The 21,691-nt window shown below is 41.0% G+C and overlaps 1 protein-coding gene across 2 annotated transcripts in view; it reads left to right on the top strand.

Moving 5' to 3' along the window:
• The first annotated feature begins 3,353 nt into the window (after positions 1-3,353).
• RFWD3 (ring finger and WD repeat domain 3) overlaps positions 3,354-21,691 on the top strand; it is a 33,673-nt gene continuing 15,335 nt past the window's right edge. Inside the window, exons 1-8 of one of the 2 annotated variants that reach the window (XM_049864946.1) lie at positions 3,354-3,492; positions 7,675-8,101; positions 11,450-11,646; positions 14,360-14,451; positions 16,412-16,597; positions 16,704-16,795; positions 20,296-20,410; positions 20,904-21,132. In XM_049864946.1, the coding sequence (XP_049720903.1) occupies positions 7,677-8,101; positions 11,450-11,646; positions 14,360-14,451; positions 16,412-16,597; positions 16,704-16,795; positions 20,296-20,410; positions 20,904-21,132 (1,336 nt within the window). In that variant the 5' untranslated portion in view covers positions 3,354-3,492; positions 7,675-7,676. Of the gene's footprint in view, positions 3,498-7,674; positions 8,102-11,449; positions 11,647-14,359; positions 14,452-16,411; positions 16,598-16,703; positions 16,796-20,295; positions 20,411-20,903; positions 21,133-21,691 lie in introns of both variants that reach the window. The other variant, XM_049864945.1, reaches the window with a different exon arrangement.

Here is a 21,691-nt window from a genome sequence, read left to right as displayed (position 1 = left end):
TCTCTATCTGGACTTTCTGTTCTCTTTGATTGATCTTTGATTTATCTGCTTGTCTATCTTTATTCCAGTATCACACTGTCTTGATTACTATAGTTTTATAACAAATCTTGAAATCAGGATGTGTTAGTGTTACAACTTCGCTCTTCCTTTCAAGTTTGTTTTGGCTATTCTAGGGCCTTTGCACTTCCATATGAATTTTGGAATAAGCTTGACAATTTCTACGCAAAAAAATCTGCTGAGATTGCATTAATCAATTTGGGTTACACGAGCGATACTGAGTTTCCAATCCAGGAACTTGCTATATCTCCCCATTTATTTAGTTCCTCTTTAATTTCTCTCAGCAATGTTTTGTCATTTTTAGTGCAGAAGTCTTATGTATCTTTTATTGCATTTATTCATATTTTGATTTTTTATTCTAACATTTTCCAGTTTTTTGCCACTAATACATAAAAATGAAACTGATTTGTGTATCTTGACCTTGTTTCCTACTACCTTGCTAAATTCACTAATTTATTTTAGTAATGCTTTGTCAGAAATTGATTCAATGGCAACAGGTTTGGTTTTTGATTTTGGGGTTGGATTTTCCACATTAACAATGTCATCTGTGAATAGAGATACTTTTGCTTTTCCCTTTTTTATCTTTATGTCCTTTTCTTTTTTTCCTTGCTTTCTTCCACTTCCCGACCAGTCCAATATTACACAGAAGTAGTGAGGGTTCACATCTTTGTCTTATTTCTGATCTTAGGGAGATAGCATTCAGTATCTCACCATTATTGATATTGGTTGGATTTAGGTCTATCATTTTACTATCTGTTTTGTTTTATTCACCTGTGTTTTGCTTCTTTGTTTCTCCATTTTCACCTCCTTTGTGATTTATTAAATATTTTTTAGAATTTCACATTAACTTATCAAACGGACTTTTTATGTTTACCTCTTTACTTTATATTTCTAGTGGTTGCTCTAGGAATTACAATCCTCATTCTTTTTCACCGTCTACTTAGACATAATATGGTACCACTTCACATAAAATGTAAACGTCTTTCAATTATTTGGGTCCCTTTACCCTCCTATCTTTTACGTTATAATTGTTATGCATATTGCATTACATACATTATAAACCCCACAATATTATAGTTTTAGCTTTAAGGAGTCACGTTTATTTTAAAGAAATCAAAAGAAAAAATCAGTCTCTTATAGTTAGCCACATATTTATCATGTCTGGTGCTCTTCATTCCTTTCTTAAGTTTTCATCTGGCATAATTTCTCTCAACACAAAAACTTATTTTAGAGTTTCTTGTAGCACAGGTCTGCTGTACTTCTCTGCATTGTCTAATTTTTCTGCATTGAACATGCCAAAACCAAACCAAATCCACTACCCTAGAGCCAATTCTGACTCATAGCCACCCCACAGGACAGAGTAGAGCTGCCTCAGTGTAACCAAATGCAGGTTCTTGTCCTGTCCTAGTAGCCGATAGAAGACGGACATACGCACCAATTGCAAGGGAAACAGAAGTGATAATTTATTGTTTTTGCAAACAAGGAGCAACCTGGGCATTAGCACCCAAAGACCAGGAACTCCCTGCCCCAGGAGAGCTGGAAGCAAAATGTCCTTGAGTTCCCAGGGGGCAGGGATTGGAGCCTGAAATCCGAAGCCCAGAGCTCCCCCATGCCCATATTTGGAGATCCGGGTGCTGAGTCATGTTGCAAAAGAAGTGACCCTTCACTCTGCTAAGGGGATCTGATGCTGCAGTGTACTGAAGAATACCTTCCCCTCCTGTGATGCTCAGTTCCGGGGTCAGGGCTTCAGGTCTGCGCATGCACCAAGGTGCTGGTTGGCGCATGCACAGGGTTCTGGCGCGAAATTTAAATCGTCGTGTGGTGGGGCCAAACCCCAGTTAGAGAGCGCGGCTTGGAGGGCTGCAAGCAGAAATGGGTGGAGGTCTGCAGTGGAGCTGGGGAAGCCCCAGTGGAGGCTTCAATAGGGTTTCCAAAGAGTAGATTCGAACTGCTGACCTTTTGGTTAGCAGCAGAGCTCTTAACTACTGGGCCACCAGAGCTTCATTGAACATGCAGTAGTTACATAATAGGTGAGAATCACTCAAAACTTTTTTCATTTTACTCCATAATATATCCGTGTTTGTTTATAGAAGAAAACCCCTTTCTCTTCATATTAGCCATTCTATAGATCAACGCAGCTCCCTTAGGGGGCAGGAAAATGAAAACATACAAATGTTATTACCTGCTTTGGTGACCAGAAGGAAAATATTGAAAAGTCAGTATTTTTTTTTTTGGTTGTAATTTATTTTATTGTACCTTAGATGAAGGTTTACAGAGCAAATTAGTTTCTAATTAAGCAATTAATACACATATTGTTTTGTGACGTAGGTTGCTAACCCCAGGACATGTCAACACTGTCCCCTTCTTGACCTTGGGTTCCCCATTACCAGCTTTCCTGTCCCCTCTTGCCTCCTGGCCCTTGCCGCTGAGCTAGTGCGTTCATTTAATTTAGTTTTGTTTTATGGGCCTAATTCTTGGCTGAAGCATGAACCTCAGGAGTGACTTCAGTAGTGAGTTAAAAGAGTGTCAGAGGCCATACTCTTGGGGTTGAAAAGTCAGTATTTTGATGGTGGATGACTTTGAATTATCCATGCTCTCCCCTGCTATCAATACAACTGAGAATTGGCAGCTGAGTAAAGAAGATTCTGGCACTGTACAGTTGGTGCCTGAGGTTTACTTTTTCAGGTCTTTCTTCTAAAAGTGAGATTTTTGTCAAGCCTCCAGCGAGCGAGGTGTGTGAAAAATGGTTGCTGTTAAATGATGTGACCTTTGTTTAGTAGGAGGAAATCCATTCCAATGGCTTGAGATCGAAGAGATCGTGTAGCAAAGCTCTTTTGCATGAGCTCTGCAACCCCATGTAGATATTGGGGATTATCCCACTCCTCTCAGAGGCTTCGGAATTCCGGAAGCAATATTTTGAAATTATTCAATTAGCTACTGTCTTTTGGATAAAAACAGCTCCTTCACTAACGTACTGGGGAGAAGCAGAAGCTATAGTTTCAATATTTTCATCTGTATTCACAATAGACCGAGAAAGTTTTTTCTCACAACTTTATCCCGCCAGAGTTCAAAAAAAATGGCGGTAAAAACTTTCTGCCCTTCGTATCGCGCGCAGAACGCGACAAGACTGACATAGATTTCTACCAATTGCACGAGGCTTCCTTGAGCGTGGTTCCACCCAATCGGTTTACGAAGGCCCAACCAATGAGAGCGCCTCTCTTTCAGTCATCGGTGACCAACGGAAGAAAAAGAGAGGGTATTGGTCACTGGCCGGTGGGTGCTGACCAATAGGAGCAGGCCACCCCCGCGGCTCAGGCGGGGGGATTGAGCCGCTCCGGGAGCGGCGGGTTGGGACCTGTGTGGTCCGACTCCTTCGGAAATAACGACTGCAACTGCGGCGGGCTCGCGCCATCGACCGCGTCCTTCCGGCTTTAGGTGAGGTGGGTATTTGCCTCTCCACTGGTCTTAGGCTCTCTGGCTCCGCCCGGGCTTGGTCCCTAGATGCGGGGCCTAGAACCGCCCCACGAGGTCTGCTGCGGGGGCGGGGGGCATGGAACCCAGCGGCCTGAGAAGGCTCGGCCGCTCTGCGCGGTCCTAACTGTCCGGGCTGAGGCGTCCGAACGTTCACTCTTTTGGGGCTGCTGGGGAGGCACCTGATTGGATAGTGGGGCGCGGCGAAGACTGGAACTTGGGACGATACCGGAAGGAGCCGAGTACCCAGCAGCGGGGCTTCGGATTCTTCGTCTAAAAATAATTGCTCTCAAGTCACGGAGCAACTTTAAATGTTACCTAATTTTACGTCAAGCAACTGCGATGTAGAGACTTTTATTATCTCTATTTTGCAGATGAACAAGTTGAACTGAGAGTTTAGGAAACCTGCTTAAGGGCCCACGGGTAGAAAACCCCAGATCAGGGATTTGAACCGAGGTCCGCTTGCCTTCTCGCCGCCTATTCTTATCTTGCTAATTGGGGGCCTCCACCCTCGCCTTTTGTGGGCATTGACTGAGATCAGAGTGACCGAGCTTTGTAGGCTCTGAGATGACGAGTAGGTTAACGTTTTAAACCTCAACTTACATGGAACACATAGAAAATAGCATTATGTGGCGTTCTGAAGACAAGGTGGCTTAAGGCTTGGGGTGACCATTTGATCTAGGCACTTCTGGGTAGTCCAAGGGCTGGATGAATAAATAGCTCCGCACACTGCTTGGGAAGCTCTACTCCAGAACAGCGATGCTCTATAGAAATTTGTGCGATGATGGAAATAATCTGTATCTTCTTTGTTCAGTATGGTAGCCAGTAGACACATGAGCATTTAAATGTGACTAGTGTGACTGAGGAACTTAACTTTTAATTTTGTTTAATTCAAATCTAAGTAGCCGCATGTGGTTAGATTTGACTGAGGAACTTAACTTTTAATTTTGTTTAATTCAAATCTAAGTAGCCGCATGTGGTTAGTAGTTACCATGGTGGATAATGCAACTCTCTAGACTCTGCTTTTTTGGGGGAAGAGAAGAGGAGGGGAGTCCACTCCTGGCTTTTGTTTTAAAGAAGGTTGATTTGCTTTATGCCTCTGGGGTACATCTAGAATTGTACCATTTGCCTTGCGTCATGAAAGATACTTGGGGGAGGCTGTAGTTGTATCCTAGAAGCACATATTAAAGGCTTTAATTTAACATTATTTCAGAGAAGTAGTGAAGAATTTATTGGTGAGATTTTGGAAGAGTATAATTCCTTTCTTGGCTAGTACTTAAATTGTTGGATTCTTCTGTAGGGCTGTAACTACAGAAGTTTTAGTGATGCAGTCTATAGCATCTGGTATTTTTTAGTTTTTTATTTTGTTTTGAGCTGTGGTGAATAATTCAGTAGGTTTTTAACACCTGTTAACTGGGTTGTTGTGTTTTTATATACTTTATGCTATGGAACGATATATAGTGATGAATCAGACCATATATTTGTAAGTCCAGATAGTATGATTTTGCCTGTTTTTAAATGTCCTAAAAATGGAATCACAGAGGATTTGTCTGCAAACTGCTTTTTTTCCATCTGAAATGATTTTGGGTTAAGATTTTTGGTTGCAAAAAAAGACCTTATGGTTCCATCTTGATTAGAGGTTTTTCTTTACGTTCTTCTCCATTGCCTGAATTCTTCCTGGGACCCTGGTTAATCAGATATTGGATATCCTGGCTTGATTTTCTAATTCTCTTATTCAGTAATCTTTTTATTATACTTTCGGGGAACACTGCTCAGTTTTGTCTTCTAGTCCTTCTTAAAAAAAAAAAAAAAACCAAACCCACTGCCATCGAGTCGATTCCGAGTCATAGCGACCCTACAGGACAGAGTAGAACTGCCCCATAGAGTTTCCAAGGAGTGCCTGGTGGAGTCGAACTGCTGACCTTTTGTTTAGCAGCAGTAGCACTTAACCACTACACCACCAGGGTTTCCTTAGTCCTTTTATTACATCTTTTATTTTGGCTGTCATATTTTTTTATTTCCACCAGCTTCTTGTTGTCTGGTTTGTCTGTCTTTCCCTAACATTCTCTTTTTGCTTTATAGGTACAGCATCCTTACCCATAAAAATCTGTTTGGTTTGTTTGTTTGAAAATTGTTTTCCCCCCTTCCATCCAAGTTTCTTCTTTTTGTCTGCTTTAGTCTCTTCCTTTCATATTAAAGGGTTTCCTCAAAGGTGAGTTGATCCTTGGCTGTTTGTTTTTAAGACCCCAGAAAAGCTGATTGAAAGCTATGTATTAGTGGGTGAGGCCTATCAACTGGTGTGCTTTACTGTTAAGTATATGGACACAGACGCAACCATTTTCTTGGGGAGTGCACAGTTGTTAGTATTTATAGATTTTGGGGGGGAGGAGGAACTGGCCTCTTTCTCAAAGAGCAATCTTTTTATTTTTTAGTTGCGTTCATGGGAGAGAGAGGGGTAAATATACTTCGTCAGTCGTTTACTGAAATTCCCCGTACTCTACCCATTCCAGTCTGGCCTCTGACCCCATCACTTCAGAGAAATTGGTCTTTTCTAGGTTATTTATCACCTCCATATTCCTAAATCCAGGGCCATTCTTCCCTTCAGTATCACTTAACTTACTTGACCATTTCCTTTTTGAAACGTTCTCTTCCCAGATACCACACTCTCCCATGTTTCCTCCTACCTTGCTGTCCACATTTAGTCTTTGTTAATGGCTTCCCTTCCTGTAACTATTGTCCTTTTAATGTTAGTGTCTCCACCTTTAGTCCTACTCCCTCTTCTATTTCTATCCCTTCTTAGGTGATTTAATATACTCCCACAATTTTTAGCATGACTTCTGAGGATTTCTTAAAGCTATCTACTTTTCCATTACTGCTGCTACTACCACTCTTGACCAAGTCTCTGTGGCCACTACTCTGGACTCCCACAATACCCTCCGAACTGGTCATCTTGCTTGCACTCTTGCTCCCTTTCAGTCCATTCTTGACACAGAAGAAACTCCTTACCAAAGCCCATGAGGCCTTTAATGATAGTGTCCTGCCTCACCGACTTCATCCCGTACTGCTTCTTGTTCCTCATTTTGCTTGTTAAACTGGTCTGCCTCAGTTTCTCAACATGCACCAAGCTTATACTCATCAGGGATCTGTGCACTGGTTTCTTCCATATGAAACTTCGCCAGGTCTTCAATGGACAGCTTCTTTTAATCCTTCAGAGTCCTTCCCTTACTTTGGTATCTCAAGTGGTGTTCCTTGCCCTTGCCTCCAAAACCAAACTATCACACTCTGTAATTTGTTTATTTGTTTATTGGCTTTCTCCCACTTGCTGCACTATACACTCAGTTACACAAAGTCTTATCTGACTGTCTTTGCCTCTGTGGGGTGCCTGGCTATGTAATAGGCACTTAACAAATCTTTGACCAGTGGGCCAATGTAATGGAATAGAGACAGGAAACAAAAATAATGAAAGGGATGGAATAAATAAAGGTTCCTCAGCCATTTTGGAGAAATTAGGTAAATTTCTATTTTAAGTTAGTAAATGAGCTACTTTTGTAAGTATAAAAATGGCCTCAGTTTGTAACTTTTGATGATATGCAAGGTGAATGTTACTAAAATGGAATATAGCGTCATATGCCTTTGTTTTGGGGAGATTCCAGTAGTTCAACCCCCTTATATTGTAGATCTTTCTACTTTAGAAGATTTTGTGATCACATGACTTTATGTTTTAAAAAGGGTGACCTGGAAAACTGGTTATAAGTGCTTGTTATGGGGAAAAAGTATTATTACCAGTTTAAAGTCTTCTCTTTAAGCTTCTCAGTTTTGCCAGGAATGATCTTAAACAGAGATTCTGAAAGACTGCTGTTAGGTGCTGCTGAATTGTTTCTGACTCACAGTGACCCTATGTGACAGAGTAGAATTGCCCCTAGGCAGCTTTCTAGGCTGTAATCTTTACCGGAGCAGATTACCACATCTTTCATTCATGGAGCCTCTAAAAAAAAAGGTGGGTTCAAATTGCCAACCTTTTGGTTAACAGCCTAGCAGTTAAACCATTGTGCCACTAGGGCTCCTTTTCTTAGACTCGATATGATTATATCAGCTACATGACATGTTTTATCTATTTTACTAATACTACAAATATTGCTTCCCTAGTGATGGCTCAGGAAGCAATGGACTATGATCTGCAGGTACAGTCAGATCATCATGCTGCAGAAGAGCCGCCTCCTGCTGAAGTGGTCAACAGCCAAACAGGACTGCCTCTGCTCCAGCCTGCGCCGCAGGTGTCTATTGACCTGACAGAGGAAGGGGCGCCCTCAGGAGAAGAGAGTGTGGAGAACATTGACCCAGGAGCTTCAGAGGAAGATAGACGGGGATCTGGTGCTAACCCCACCGTCCGTGTGTCTTCACTAGAGTCAGTGAACACTTTCATCAGCGGGCTGCAGAGGCTTCATGGCATGCTGGAATTCCTGAGACCTCCACCTTCAAACCATAGTGTGGGACCAGTGAGAATAAGGAGGAGGAGGGGTTCTGCTGTACGCAGGGCAAGGCCTGGAGGGTCTCAGAGGACAGACAGTGCCAGGTAAATATGTATTGTTGTTGTTAGGTGCCATCGAGTCAATTCTGACTCATTGTGACCCTGTATACAACGGAACAAAACACTGCCTGGTCCTGCGCCATCCTCACAATCGTCGCTATACTTGAGCCCATTGTTGTAGACACTGTGTTAGTCCATCTCATTGAGGGTCTTCCTCTTTTTCACTGACCCTCTTTACCAAGCATCATGTCCTTCTCCAGGGACTGGTCCGTCCTGATAACATGTCCAAAGTAGGTGAGACACAGTCTTGCCATTCTTGCTTCTTAAGAGCATTCTGCTTGTACTTCTTCCAAGACAGATTTGTTCCTTCTTTTGGCAGTCCATGGTATATTCGATATTCTTTGCCAACACCACAAATCAAGGGGGTCAGTTCTTTTTTCTTTTTGGTTTTGGGGTTTTTATTGAATTCCCTTTATTTTTGTGTGTGTGGTTTATTATTTTTTTTAATTGTGCTTCAAGTGAAAGTTTACAAGTCAAGCCAGTCTCTCACGCAGAAACTTATATACGCCTTGCTACATACTCCCAATTGCTCTCCCCCTAATGAGACATCCCACTCCCTCCCTCCACTCTATCTTTTCGTGTCCATTTTGCCATCTTCTAACCCCCTTTACCCTCTCATCTCCCCTCCAGGCAGGAGATGCCAACATAGTCTCAAGTGTCCACCTGATCCAAGAAGCTCACTCCTCACCAGCATCCCTCTCCAGCCCATTGTCCAGTCCAATCCCTGTCTGAAGAGTTGGCTTTGGGAATGGTTCCTGTCCTGGTTCAAAAGAAGGTCTGGAGGCTCTGACCACTGGCGTCCTTGTAGTCTCAGTCAGACCATTAAGTCTGGTCTTTTTATGAGAATTTGGGGTCTGCATCCCACTGCTCTCCTGCTCCCTCAGGGGTTCTCTGTTGTGTTCCCTGTCAGGGCAGTCATGGGTTGTAGTCGGGCACCATGTAGTTTTTCTGGTCTCAGGCTGATGTAGTCTCTAGTTTATGTGGCCCTTTCTGTCTCTTAGGCTAATTACCTTGTGTCCTTGGTGTTCTTCATTCTCCTTTGGTCCAGGTGGGTTGAGACCAGTTTGATGCATCTTAGGTGGCTGCTTGTTAGGGTTTAAGACCTAAAGGGGTCGGTTCTTATTCAGTCTTCCTTATTCATCATCCAGCTTTCGCATGCATATGAGGCAATTGAAAACCCGAGGCTTGGGTCAGGTGCACCTTAGTCTTCAAGGTGGCATCTTTGCTTTTTAACACTTTAAAAAGGTCTTTGTCAACAGATTTGCCTAATGCGACGCGTCATTTGATATCTTGACTGCTGCTTCCATGGGTGTTGATTGTGGGTCCAAGTAAAATGAAATCCTTAACAACTTTAATGTTTTCTCCATTTATCATCATGTTGCTTATTGGTCCAGTTGTGAGGGCCGTGGTCTTTGATCTTTATCAGTAAGCGCTTCAAGTCCCCTTCCCTTTCAGCAAGTAAGATTGTGTCATCTGCATAACTCAGGTTGTTAATGAGTCTTCCTCCAATCTCGATGTCTTTGTATGGTGCAGTTCTCGGATTATTTGCTCAGCATACAGACTGAATAAGTGTGGTGAAAGGATACAACACCTTTCCTGACTTAACCACGCAGTATCCCCTTGTTCTGTTCGCATGACTGCTTCTTGATCTATGTACAGGTTCCTCATGAGCACAGTTAAGTGTTGTGGAATTCCTATTCTTCACATTGTTATCCATGATTTATTATGATCCACACAGTCAAATGCTTTTGCATAGTCAATAAAACAAAGATAAACATCTTTCTGATATTTTCTGCTTTCAGCTAGGATCCATCTGACATTGTAACCGAATGAGGATTCTTGTCCTGTCCTATTAGCTGATCGAAATAAGACGGATGCCACACCACCAGTTGCAAAGGAAACAGAAAGCAGAAATTTATTGTCAGCGTAGACAAGGAGCAGCGTGGGGCCTAGTAACCATAAGGCCACGTGCTTGTGATCTGAGGGGTTTGGGGAGCTTTTTATTTCCACTGGGTCTGGGGGTTGGGTTTGGTGCCTGGAGCTCTCTGCACTTAGCCCTCTGATGTCCACATTTGGAAGTCCGGATGTTGAATTATGTCAGTGATGTTCAAGTCCAAGGACAGATAGAGGACACAGCTCTTCAGGTCCTGCGCGTGCTCCCAAATCTTGGTTCATGCATGCGTGGGGTTCTGGCACCAAATTCAAACTGCAGTTAGGACCACAGCCCGTGGCTTGGCAGGCTGCGGGGAGTAGCGGACGAGGGGGCACAGTGGCGGCTTCAACATCAGCAGTGATATCCCTGGTTCCATGTCCTCTTCTGAATCTGGCTTGAGTTTCTGCCATTTCCCTGTTGATGTACTCCTGTAGTCGCTTTTGAATGATCTTTCAGCAAAATTTTACTTGTATGTGATATTAGTGGTATTTGATAATGTCTACATTCAGTTGAATCACCTTTCGTTGGAATAGGCATAAATATGGATCTCTTTCAGTCAGTTGGCCAGGTAGCTGTCTTCAGATTTCTTGGCATAGATGAGTGAGCACTTCCAGTGCTGCATCCATTTGTTGAAACATCTCAATTGGTAATGACAGACTGGGCATTATGAAAGCTGGCCTCTGGTCACACTCCTAGTACTACCAAGAACTGGCAGTGTGTCTTTTGACAAGCTAGGTAACCTTCCTGAACCCCCATTTCCTCAAATTAGATGGAAATAAAAGTACTTGCATTATTTTCCTCACAAATTATTGAGGGGTTAAGGTACAGTGATACACTTTGTAAACTAGGAAGGCAGACCTTTTCAAGAGGAAGCTTTGTTGGCAACAGTTTCTGGCCTTTTAGATTATGTACAATTTGTACACCAAAAAGTATTTCCTAGCTTTCGAGTCCTCCCCAGTCCCCCAAAATCTGTTGTTCAGTACACATCATTGGTGGCACGGTAGACTCTGCAAGGTGGGCAGACTGGATTTAGAAAAGCCTTGTGGAAAGTTAAAATGTAAATTGATTTAGAGTTTGACTACCCTCCCTTTTCGACCCCACACAGACATATTGCTGAGCCATCTTCTCTAAAAGATAGTGAAACATGACCAAAACCCAATAAATTAGCATTAGCTCTTAGGAGAAGGATCAAGCTCCAATGTGGGATAATATGATCAGGATCAAGTGGAAAAGAGAAAATACAGACCTGAACCTGCTATTTCTGTTTCACCTTTCAAAGGTAGCATTGAACAGCCTGGAAATTGGTTGATATGACTAGGATTTACCTTCATATTACTGTGGGTTATTCTTGTGATGATGGTCTATTGTATTATAATTCTCTTGTCTTTCTGCATGCATAGATCAACAGCACCTTTGGATGCTTTCTTTCAAGTGAGCAGGACCCAACCTCTCTTGCCAGCCGAATCTTATCCGGAGACTAGGAATCCTGTTTCTGAAGACTTGCAGGTGTCGAGTAGTTCCAGTTCTGACAGTGACAGCTCTGCAGAGGATGAAGAGGTTGTCCAGGAAGAAGAACCTGAAGCTGTTATTTTAGAAGGTATTTTATCCAGGTTTGGCACAAGACTACTATCCAGAAGGCTAGAAACTCAATTTGTGCTTTGATAACTTTCCTTTTTCTCCCACAAATGTTGTAAATTCCTGATGTGTAGTATAGAGCTTTTCCTGACCATAGTTATATAGAAAGGATTTGATCTAGCATTTTTGGTATTCTAAAACTCAATATATTTATAACCAATGACCCAGCAATTCCACTTCTAGGTATATAGCCAAGGAAATGAGTATATGTGTTCACCAAAGACATGAACATGAACAAAGATATGTGTTCACCAAAGCACTGTTAGTGATAGTAAAAAAACTGAACGCTATCCAAATACCCGTCAGTACTAGAATAGATAAGTAATTGTGGTGTATTAACACAATGAAATACTGTTCATCAATGCGAATGAAGGGGCTACAACTCCACGCATTAGTATGGAAGAGTCTTAAAAACATAATGTAAATCCAAAGTAAAACTCGTTAGCGTCGAGTTGATTCCGACCCTTAGCGACCCTGTAGACAGGAGAACTGCCCTGTAGGGTTTCCAAGGCTGTAACCTCTACAGAAGCAGAGTGCCGCGTCCTCCTCTTGTGGAGTGGCCGGTGAGTTCAAATGGCTGACCTTTCGTTTGGTAGCTGAGCACTTTAACCACTGTGCCACCAGGGTTCCTATAAAGCAAAAGTAGCAGACACAAAAGAGGATATAACTGGGGTTCCATTTACAAAAAGTACAAAAACAGATGAAATTAATCTGCAGTGTTAGAATTTAGTATAGTGGTTTCCCTTGATGAGGCGGGGGTGGAAGTGACCAGCCCCATATTAGTTTCTTAGAGCTGCAATAACAAATTACCACCAACTGGATGGTTTAAAACAACAGAAACTTATTCTCTGACAGTCTGGATGCTAGAAGTCCAAAATCGGGACCGTGCTCTTCTTTGAAGGCTCTAGAGGAGAATCTGTTCCATGCTTTTCTCTTAGCTTATGGTGTTGCCAGCAGTCCTTGGTGTTCCTCGGGTTGTAGATGCATTACTTTCATTTCTACTTCCATTGTCACATGGCGTTCTCTGTGTGTGTGTGTGTTCCTTTCCTGTTCTTATAGAGACACCAGTCATACTGGATTAGGGCCCACCCTAATGATTTCATTTTTAACTTGATTATATTTGCAAAGACCCAATTTCCAAATGAGGTTGCATTTGCAGGTACCAAGGGTTAGAACTTCAGCATATGTATCTCTTTAGGGGACACAGTTGAACCCTTAGCACACTTCCAAAATATAAAGGGGACGCAGATATAATGGGAATTCTCGGGGACTGTTCCTGTTTTGGTTACAGCTCAGTTTGTGAAAATCATTCAGCTTTTCTGTATGTATATTATACTTCAATAAAAGTCTAATAAAAAAAGTCCATTCGAAGATGCTCTCACTGGCCTATGATGGGACAATTTAAGCATCAAAAAGAAGAATGACTAAAAATAAGAGTCACCTCCTATGTCATTAATGAACGTTGTGAAAGGCTGATGAAGAGCTGCTAATGTAGGGGTTGGCCTGATACCACCTGAACCCGATAAGGGCCCCTTGATAGGCTACAATCAGCAATATACAACCTAGGAAATATTTCTGTTGTCCCTCTTTTTCTCAAACACCCAACAAACTGAATCAAAATTTATCAAATCTCTAGAGCTAAGTACAAAAAAAAAAAAAAAAAAAGTACTAGCTTAGGTGAAATGTAGAGGGTAGAGGAATGAGTTACACAATAGCACAAGGAAACAATCAGCCAAATCCAGGATATAGGTTGTTCCACAGGACAAACTTACAGATTTCTCCAAGAATGAAAAAGACTTATGAGACGTAACAACCAAGTTTATCATGAAGACCTTGTTTGGATCCTGATTGGAATAAGCCCACTGTGAAAAACACCTATCAAACAACCGGAAGACTTCGAATATGAATTGGGTATCAGATGATATTAAAGGATTATTGTTAATTTTGCTAGGCCTAATGATGCAGTAGTGGTTAAGTGCTATGGCTGCTAAATAAAAGGTTGGCAGTTCTAATCCGCCATCTGCTCTTTTTAAACTCTGTGGTGCAGTTCTACTCTGTCCTGTAGGGTCGCAATGAGTCAGAATCAACTCAGTGACTCTGGGTTTTGGTTTGGTTGGTATAAAAACTATCAAAGTTCTATAACATTTATAATTATAATGACATTGTCAGGTTTTGTTATTGAATATTCCAGTAAAAAGAAAATAGTGGGTATGGGGTATTAGATGGAACGAAATTGCCAAAATGCCAGTTATACTTTTTAAATTGAGTGATGTATACTTGTGGGGAAACCCTGATGGCGTAGTGGTTAAGTGCTATGGCTGCTAACCAAAGGGTCAACAGTTCAAACCTGCCAGGCGCTCCTTGGAAACTATGGAGTAGTTCTACTCTGTCCTCTAGGGTCGCTATGAGTCGGAATCGACTCGACGGCACTGGGTTTGGTTTTGGTTTTATACTCGTGGGTTAATTTTACTATTCTACTTTTTTGTTTTTTAATGTATGCTTCAGAATATCTAAAACAAATTTAAAAAATAAATTCACTGATGTTGCTTGGGAAAATTGTCATCCGTTTAGTGGCAGTGCAACCAATTAGAAATGAAAGGCTGTAGTGTGTCAGACTCTGTCCTGCTAGTTTCTCATACCTGACTGTATCTTTTATGTGTTTACCTATCCTCTAGTTTCTGGAAATGACATGGCAGAGCCCCCAGGTGGTACCTCAGCAGAGCAAGAAGTTGCAGGTATAGATGGAAGAGAGGTCCTCCACAAACAGGTAATGTAAACATCATTTTAAATGAAAGGTTTAGATTTTCAGATAAAAAGGAAGCTGCAGGTTAAAAAGAGTCCCTGGGCTGTACATGGTTTTATGGTTTACATGCTCAGATACTAACCAAAAGGTTGAGGGTTCCAGTCCACCCAGAGATACCTCAGAAGAAAAGACTGCTGATCTACTTTTGAAAAATCAGCCATTGAAAACCCTCTGGAGCACCAGTTCTACGGACACACAGGGTAACCATGAGCCTGAATCAACTCGAGGGCAGCTAGTATTGCAGGCTGAAATGGGAAGGTTGCATGTGTAGGTAGGAGGTACAGGTGTGTGTCCTATCCCAGTTAGTTATTACTTGTGTGACTGCTGCTTCTGTTTGAGAAAAATGGAGTAGGAGTGAGGATAACCTGTCCTGCCTATCTAACAGGGTTAAGGGTCAATTGAAATAGTAGTTATGAATGTACTTCATAAACTATCAGGGATAATATGATGGCTGTGTAATAAACAATTTTTTTTTTAATTATAGCTACCTACCTACCATTGTCCCTAATAGTAGAATTGTTGACACCTGCTGTGGATTCTGCCAGTCACAAGACATTATCAGCTTTTTGCGTGTTTCTGTATGGTCTCCAGATTTTAATTTTCCTGTAGAAAAATGTTATGCACATGTGAATCCATTTATGTGTATGCATTTTCTTTTTTAAAATTTACACAAAAGGAATTACAGTGAAGTTTGTTCTCCCTAAATGTTACAACTTGGAGAGTTTTGCATTATCGGTACATGAGGTTGAACCTTGTTCTTATTAACAGCTGCATAGTGTTCCATCATACGAGTAAATTTTTAGTTAACTCTTTTCTTGTACCGTGCACTATGGTTGTCTCCTTTTTTATTTTCCTGTTACAAATCATGCTGTAGTGAACATCCTTGTACAATTGTTTGGGCAAATATTTATGACTACATCCTGGGGGTATATTTCTATATTGCTGTGTCAAAGGAAATATGTACGTATTTTAGATGTGATGGATAATGAGAAATTGCCCTCCACATTAATGGCATGATAATGTCATTTCCTTGTGTCAGTTTCTACTTGCAGCAACAGTAAAGCCTGTTCATTTTTCCTTCACTCTCACCAGTGCTTGGTGTCATCAGACATCAACTTATACCAGTCTAATAGTACTTCGGAAACCCTGGTGGTGTAGTGGTTAAGTGCTATGGCTGCTAACCAAAGGGTCGGCAGTTCAAATCCACCAGGTGCTCCTTGGAAACTCTATGGGGCAGTTCTACTCTGTCCTATAGGGTCGCTATGAGTCGGAATCGACTCAACAGCACTGGATTTTTGGTTTTTAATAGCACTTCATTCTATTTTGCATGGGGTCTCCATGAGTTGGGGGCTAACTTGATGACAGCTAACAACAATAGAGGAAAAAATGGTCTCTTTAATTTGTATTTCTTTAATTACAATGCTTATTAATCATTTATTTTCTGTAAGCTGTTTATATCCTTTCTTTGTTTTCCTACTTTTTTTTCCCCTCACTGATTCATATAAGCTAAATATTTTATAGCTACTTGAGTTAACAGTGAATGTGTAACAAACCTACTGTTCCCCGTTGTTGGTTATCTGAGTAGTTGCCAGCTTTTTGGTTTTTTTTGGTGGTGGGGGCAGGGGGTTTGTTTTTGATACGTTTGTACAGGTAGCTACTTTTCTTCATCCGAGTGAAGAAAAAATATCCAAGAATTTCATAAGATCAAAAAGTAGTAGTTTTTAATGGCTTTTATTATATTTTGCCAGATTGCCTTCCAGAAAAAATGACAAGTGATTCATAGGTGTTGCAGTTTTTTCTGTAGCTTTTTCTCTTGTGTGATCATTTTTCTATGCTTTTGTTAATTTAATAGGGTGGCAGATCCTCTTCAAGACTGACTTTACATCTTCTCTAATTTCAATGTATTTTGGTATCTATGTTGCAGTTTCCCCAAAAATCCAACCCTCTTCTCCCTTCCGAGCCTATGGATGAGGAAGACACTTGCACCATATGTTTGGAGCAGTGGACCAATGCTGGGGACCACCGGGTCTCAGCATTACGCTGCGGGCATCTCTTTGGGTATGGATGCATTTCTAAGTGGCTCAAAGGACAGGCACGAAAGTGTCCCCAGGTAAGAACTGTATGTAAGGGCTGTGCATGTTCATAGTCAACATACTAAGTCAGGAGGTGGGATGATTCCTAGAACCACACTAATTATGTCCTATTGGACTCTTCAGTGCAACAAGAAAGCCAAGCACAGTGACATCGTTGTCCTCTATACTCGAACCCTGAGAGCTTTGGACACTAGTGAACAGGAACGCATGAAAAGGTAGGTGCTGAGTGTCTGCCTAGCTGGAATGTTTCCTTTTGATTCTTTGTAGGAACATCTGAGAAAAGGAGGTAGAAATCATCCTTAGTGGTTCTAAGGTTTACTTGGACTGTAACTTGGAATCTGTGGGTATCACTAACAGCCTGTCTCACGTTATCGTTATAATACACGTTCTAGTCAGTCTTCGAAAGGGGTCTACATGATTTGCTCTCCATATTATGGCATTAAAGATGAGGATCTGACTCCCTACTTAAAGATCTCCATTTGTGATTCTTGTGTCGCTAAGCCCTCCTACAGTAGCTCTTTACACAGAAGACTAATAAGTGAAGCTTTGCACATGCAGTGCAATGTAAGAAATTATCAGGATTTTGAAAGTTCATGAAAGGTTGCTAATAACACAACTTAAAACATGCTTTAAGAACATTAAAAAATAAAAATATTTGCTGTTGCGCTGTTGAGAGAGTGCAGAGACATGGATCCTCTCACCATACTGGTGAGAATGTCCACAGGCACAACCATTTAGAGAGACCCTTTGGCAGTGTTTGAAAAGCCTTTAAAAGCCTTTGGTCTAGTAATTCTACATCAGGTATTTATTCTAAAGAAGTGGCTAAGGATGTGTGCAACAATTTATTTATGAGAGTTTTCATTTAGCATTGTTAATGATCCAAGCCAAGCCAAGCCATTAATTGGTTGAGTATATTGTGGTGAATCCATGTGATGAAATACTCTACGTTCGCTAAAACTGATGTTGTAGAAGAGCACATAATATATTGTTGTGTGCAAGCACGTTATTAGACAAACCAAACCTACTGCCGTCGAGTCAATTCCGACTCATAGCAACCCTATAGGACAGAGTAGAACTGCCCCATAGAGTTTCCAAGGAGCGCCTGGTGGATTTGAACTGCGACCTCTTGGTTAGCAGTCGTAGCACTTAACCACTACGCCACCACATTATTAGACAGGAGGACTACAGTTGTGTGAACTAGGGGAAGAAAACACCACAGGTAGTCACTGAGGAGTGGGATTACAGGTTAATTTTTTTTCTCCTTTTTTTTCCTCATTTGCTTCAACCAATATTTGTAGTATTTTTAAATGGCAGATAGGAGGGAAACTTCCTTGGAAAACATAGGTGTGACTGTCAATGGGTGATTATACTAACAAATCACTAATTATAATACTATGACCAATCACCGTATGTCTTAGCCTTCTTGGAAAAAGGAAATATTCTAAAATGACGTTAAATGCAGAGACTAATGAAAAGGAACATCTTGTACCCAACTTTATAAAATCTTAACATTTTGCCATGTTTGCTTTGGGTCTTTTTTTTTTAAAAAAATAATTTTTATTGTGCTTTAAGTGAAAGTTTACAAATCAAGTCAGTCTTTCACATATAAACCTTACTACATGCTCCCACTTACTCTCCCCCAATGAGTCAGCCGCTCCCTCTGTCCAGACTCTCCTTTCATGACCGTTTTGCCAGTTTCTAACCCCCTCTACCCTCCCATCTCCCCTCCAGACAGGAGATGCCAACATAGTCTCAAGTGTTCACCTGATGCAAGTAGCACATTCCTCATCAGCATCTCTCCAACCCATTGTCCAGTCCAGTCAATGTCTGATGAGTTGGCTTCGGGAATGGTTCCTGTCCTGGGCCCATAGAAGGTTTGGGGACCATGACTGCTGGGCTTCTTCTAGTCTTAGTTGGACCATTAAGTCTGGTCTTTCTATGAGAATTTGGGGTTTGCATCCCACTATTCTCCTGCTCCCTCAGGGGTTCTCTGTTGTCAGGGCAGTCATCGGTTGTGGCCGGGCACCATCTAGTTCTTCTGGTCTCAGGACGATGTAGTCTCTAGCTCATGTAGCCCTTTCTGTCTCTTGGGCTCATAATTACCTTGTGACCTTGGTGTTCTTCAATCTCCTTTGATTCAGGTGGGTTGAGACTCATTGATGGATCTTAGATGGCTGCTTGCTAGCGTTTAAGACCCCAGATGCCACACTTCAAAGTGGGATGCAGAATGCTTTAATAGAATTTATTTTGCCAGTTGACTTAGATGTCCCCTGAAGCTCTATAGTCCCCAAACTCCCACCCCTGCTCCGCTGACCTTCAAAGCATTCAGTTTATTCAGGAAACTTCTTTGCTTTTGGTCTAGTCCAGTTGTGCTGACCTCCCCTGTATTGAGTGTTGTCCTTCCCTTCACCTAAAGTAGTTCTTATCTACTGTCTAATCGGTAAATAACCCTCTCCCACCTTCCCTCCCTCCCCCCGTCTTGTAACCACGAAAGAATGTGTTCTTCTCAGTTTAAACTATTTCTCAAGATCTTATAATAGTGGTCTCATATAATATTTGTCCTTCTGCATCTGACTAATTTCACTCAGCATAATGGCTTTGGGTCTTTTTTAAAAGAAATAAATCATTATAGGAATAGTAAAAACTTTTCTTGTGAACTAAATTATCTTTAATTCTCTTTCCCCAGAGATAATCACTTTCCTAAATTAGTTGTTCATTATTCCAAAGAATGATTATATATTTGACTAATATGTATCCATAAATGTATGATTTAAAAAGTTTTTACACTTTATGCAAATGTTACCATGCTGGATTATGTTTTTCCTTTTCTAGCCTGCATTTTTGTTTGATATTGTGTTTTGGGAACCTGTCTACGTTAATATATGTATCTCTAGTTCATTCATTTCAGTTGGGGAATGTAACTGACCTAATTTTCTTGATATTGATTTTAGCAACCTTGCTGAACTCTGTAGAGTCTCTTCAGTATTCCATGAAGATAAATAAGGATAGCTTTATTCCTTTGTTTCCAATTATTGTACCATTTATTTCTTTACCCTATTTCATTGGACTGTAAATCTGTCTTTGTATTTCATGTTATGAAGCTGTTTTTAGATGGATGTGAACTTCACGATTGTTAAATCTTCTTGGTGACCGCATCCTTGCATTATGCTGTGTTCCTCTTTACGCGTGTATATTCATGCTTTTTGTTTTCATTCTAATGGGTCTTTTGGTTCGCATTTGCCTAGTGAATACTTCCTATTTAATTTCAGCCTCTTCTTTGTGGTGGTGTTTGAGTATCAGATGCACAATGGACAGCTTGATTATTATTTTTTAACCTAACAGATAACCTTAGTCTTTCAATGTCAGTTTAATCTTTTATAATTTGGCCTTAGCTTTAAGCAGTGAGCTTGGCTCTGTTACCTCATATTGCCTATAGCATTTTTAGTCCCCATTGACCAGTAGGGGCCAAATTGCTGGCCATCACTGCCTGCTTTAACACTAGAGCCCAGTAGGATCAGGAATTCAGCCCAGTGTGCTACATTTCTGTAGTATTCTGGACTTCAGAAATTTTTTTCTTGTTTTTATTTCATTCACTATCGTGAAATGTTTACAGCAAAGTGTGTGTATCACAACATAATCTTACTGTACCTTCCTGGTGGTAAGTCTTCCGTAACCTTCCTAATCCTACCACTTATTTCTGGTTTCTCCCCTCTAGTTCTTTACTGAAGGAACAGATGATAAGGAAGCAGGCCGAGTTAGAATCGGCACAGTGTCGCCTCCAACTTCAGGTCCTCACTGAAGAATGCACTAAGCTTCATGGTCGTGTCCAGGTGAGCTTGCCCTTGCTTATCTAAGGAACTTTTGAACTAGGAATTAAAGAGGAATCTGAATGTATTAGGGTCATCTCAGATACAAATAGGATTTGCAAAGTGTTTTGGAAGTAAGCATGACCAGTTCGCTGTTTTATTTCTGATTAGATCATTATACTCTATGTGATGAATTCTACTGTAATTGGAGTTTAAGAAATTAGAGAGTTGATAATTTTGAACTGGCTTAAGTCATCTACCTGAATGTACCCGTGAAATGAGAGTTTTAGGCAGAATGACCATTAAGGACTTTCATCCTAACGTTTTATGATTTCTGTGCTCTCCTTATTTCAGTTACTTGTTAAAATATTGTGAAAACTACAGTAGCTTTCTAGGATTTATGTTAAAATTTCCATATAATGGGTAAGGAACTTCCATGTATCAGATCAAGGAGTTGTGCTAGAAGGTAAATACCAAATCAAAAAGCTTTTCTTTTATGAAAACTTTTTCATTTTAGGAATTGCAAAAACTTATTGTACAGCATCGGGATCAGATTTTGCGGCACCCCAGGAGCTGCCAAGCACATTTCCTAGGCTGCCTGTCCTCCAGCCAGAGCCAGCACAAGTATTGTTTCCAGAAGACCTTCACGGTGTCTCATACAGGGAACTGCCGAATCATGGCATACTGTGATTCCATGAGCTGCCTGGTGGTGTCACAGCCTTCTCCTCAGGCCTCTTTCTTGCCAGGTAAACAGTCTAGAACCTCAGCTTTCATGCTCAGTATCTGGCTCCGTTCATTTTTCTCTTTTTCTTTTTTGAAGGATCCAGGTCTCAATAGTGGATGAACACTAAACACAGCCTACCACATCACCTTTTCCTATCAGTTCCCTGTTAATGAATGTACTCTAAGGTGTGGCAAAGATATTTCTGGTGTCTATTTTGTAAATTCGTTCACCAGGAGGGTAGAAATACTGATAATATGATAAAGCGAGCAAAGATGAGGTATTTGGAAGTATGGGTTACTGGTATAGCCCAAAGAGAAGGACGTCAATTCCTATATGTCCTATTAAACTTACAGATTCAGTTTAGACTGGCAAAGTTTGATAAAACACTACTTCAAGGGCTATTTCAAGTTGAAACAAGATTTAACACCTTTTTTCAGTAGAGTTTAAATTTGCAAATTCAAAACTAAAAAATTGATTATTTGATTAGGGTAGCCCTGGTGGTGCGGTGATTAAGCTTTCAGCTGCTAACTGAAAGGTTGGTGGTTCAAATCCAACAACTGCTGTGCAGGAAAAAGATGTGG

This window comes from Elephas maximus, chromosome 21 (genome assembly GCF_024166365.1).
Source record: "Elephas maximus indicus isolate mEleMax1 chromosome 21, mEleMax1 primary haplotype, whole genome shotgun sequence".
Taxonomy (NCBI): Eukaryota; Metazoa; Chordata; class Mammalia; order Proboscidea; family Elephantidae; genus Elephas; species Elephas maximus.
The sequence above is the reverse complement of the archived record's forward strand: the minus strand, read 5'-3'. Positions and strand labels throughout refer to the sequence as shown.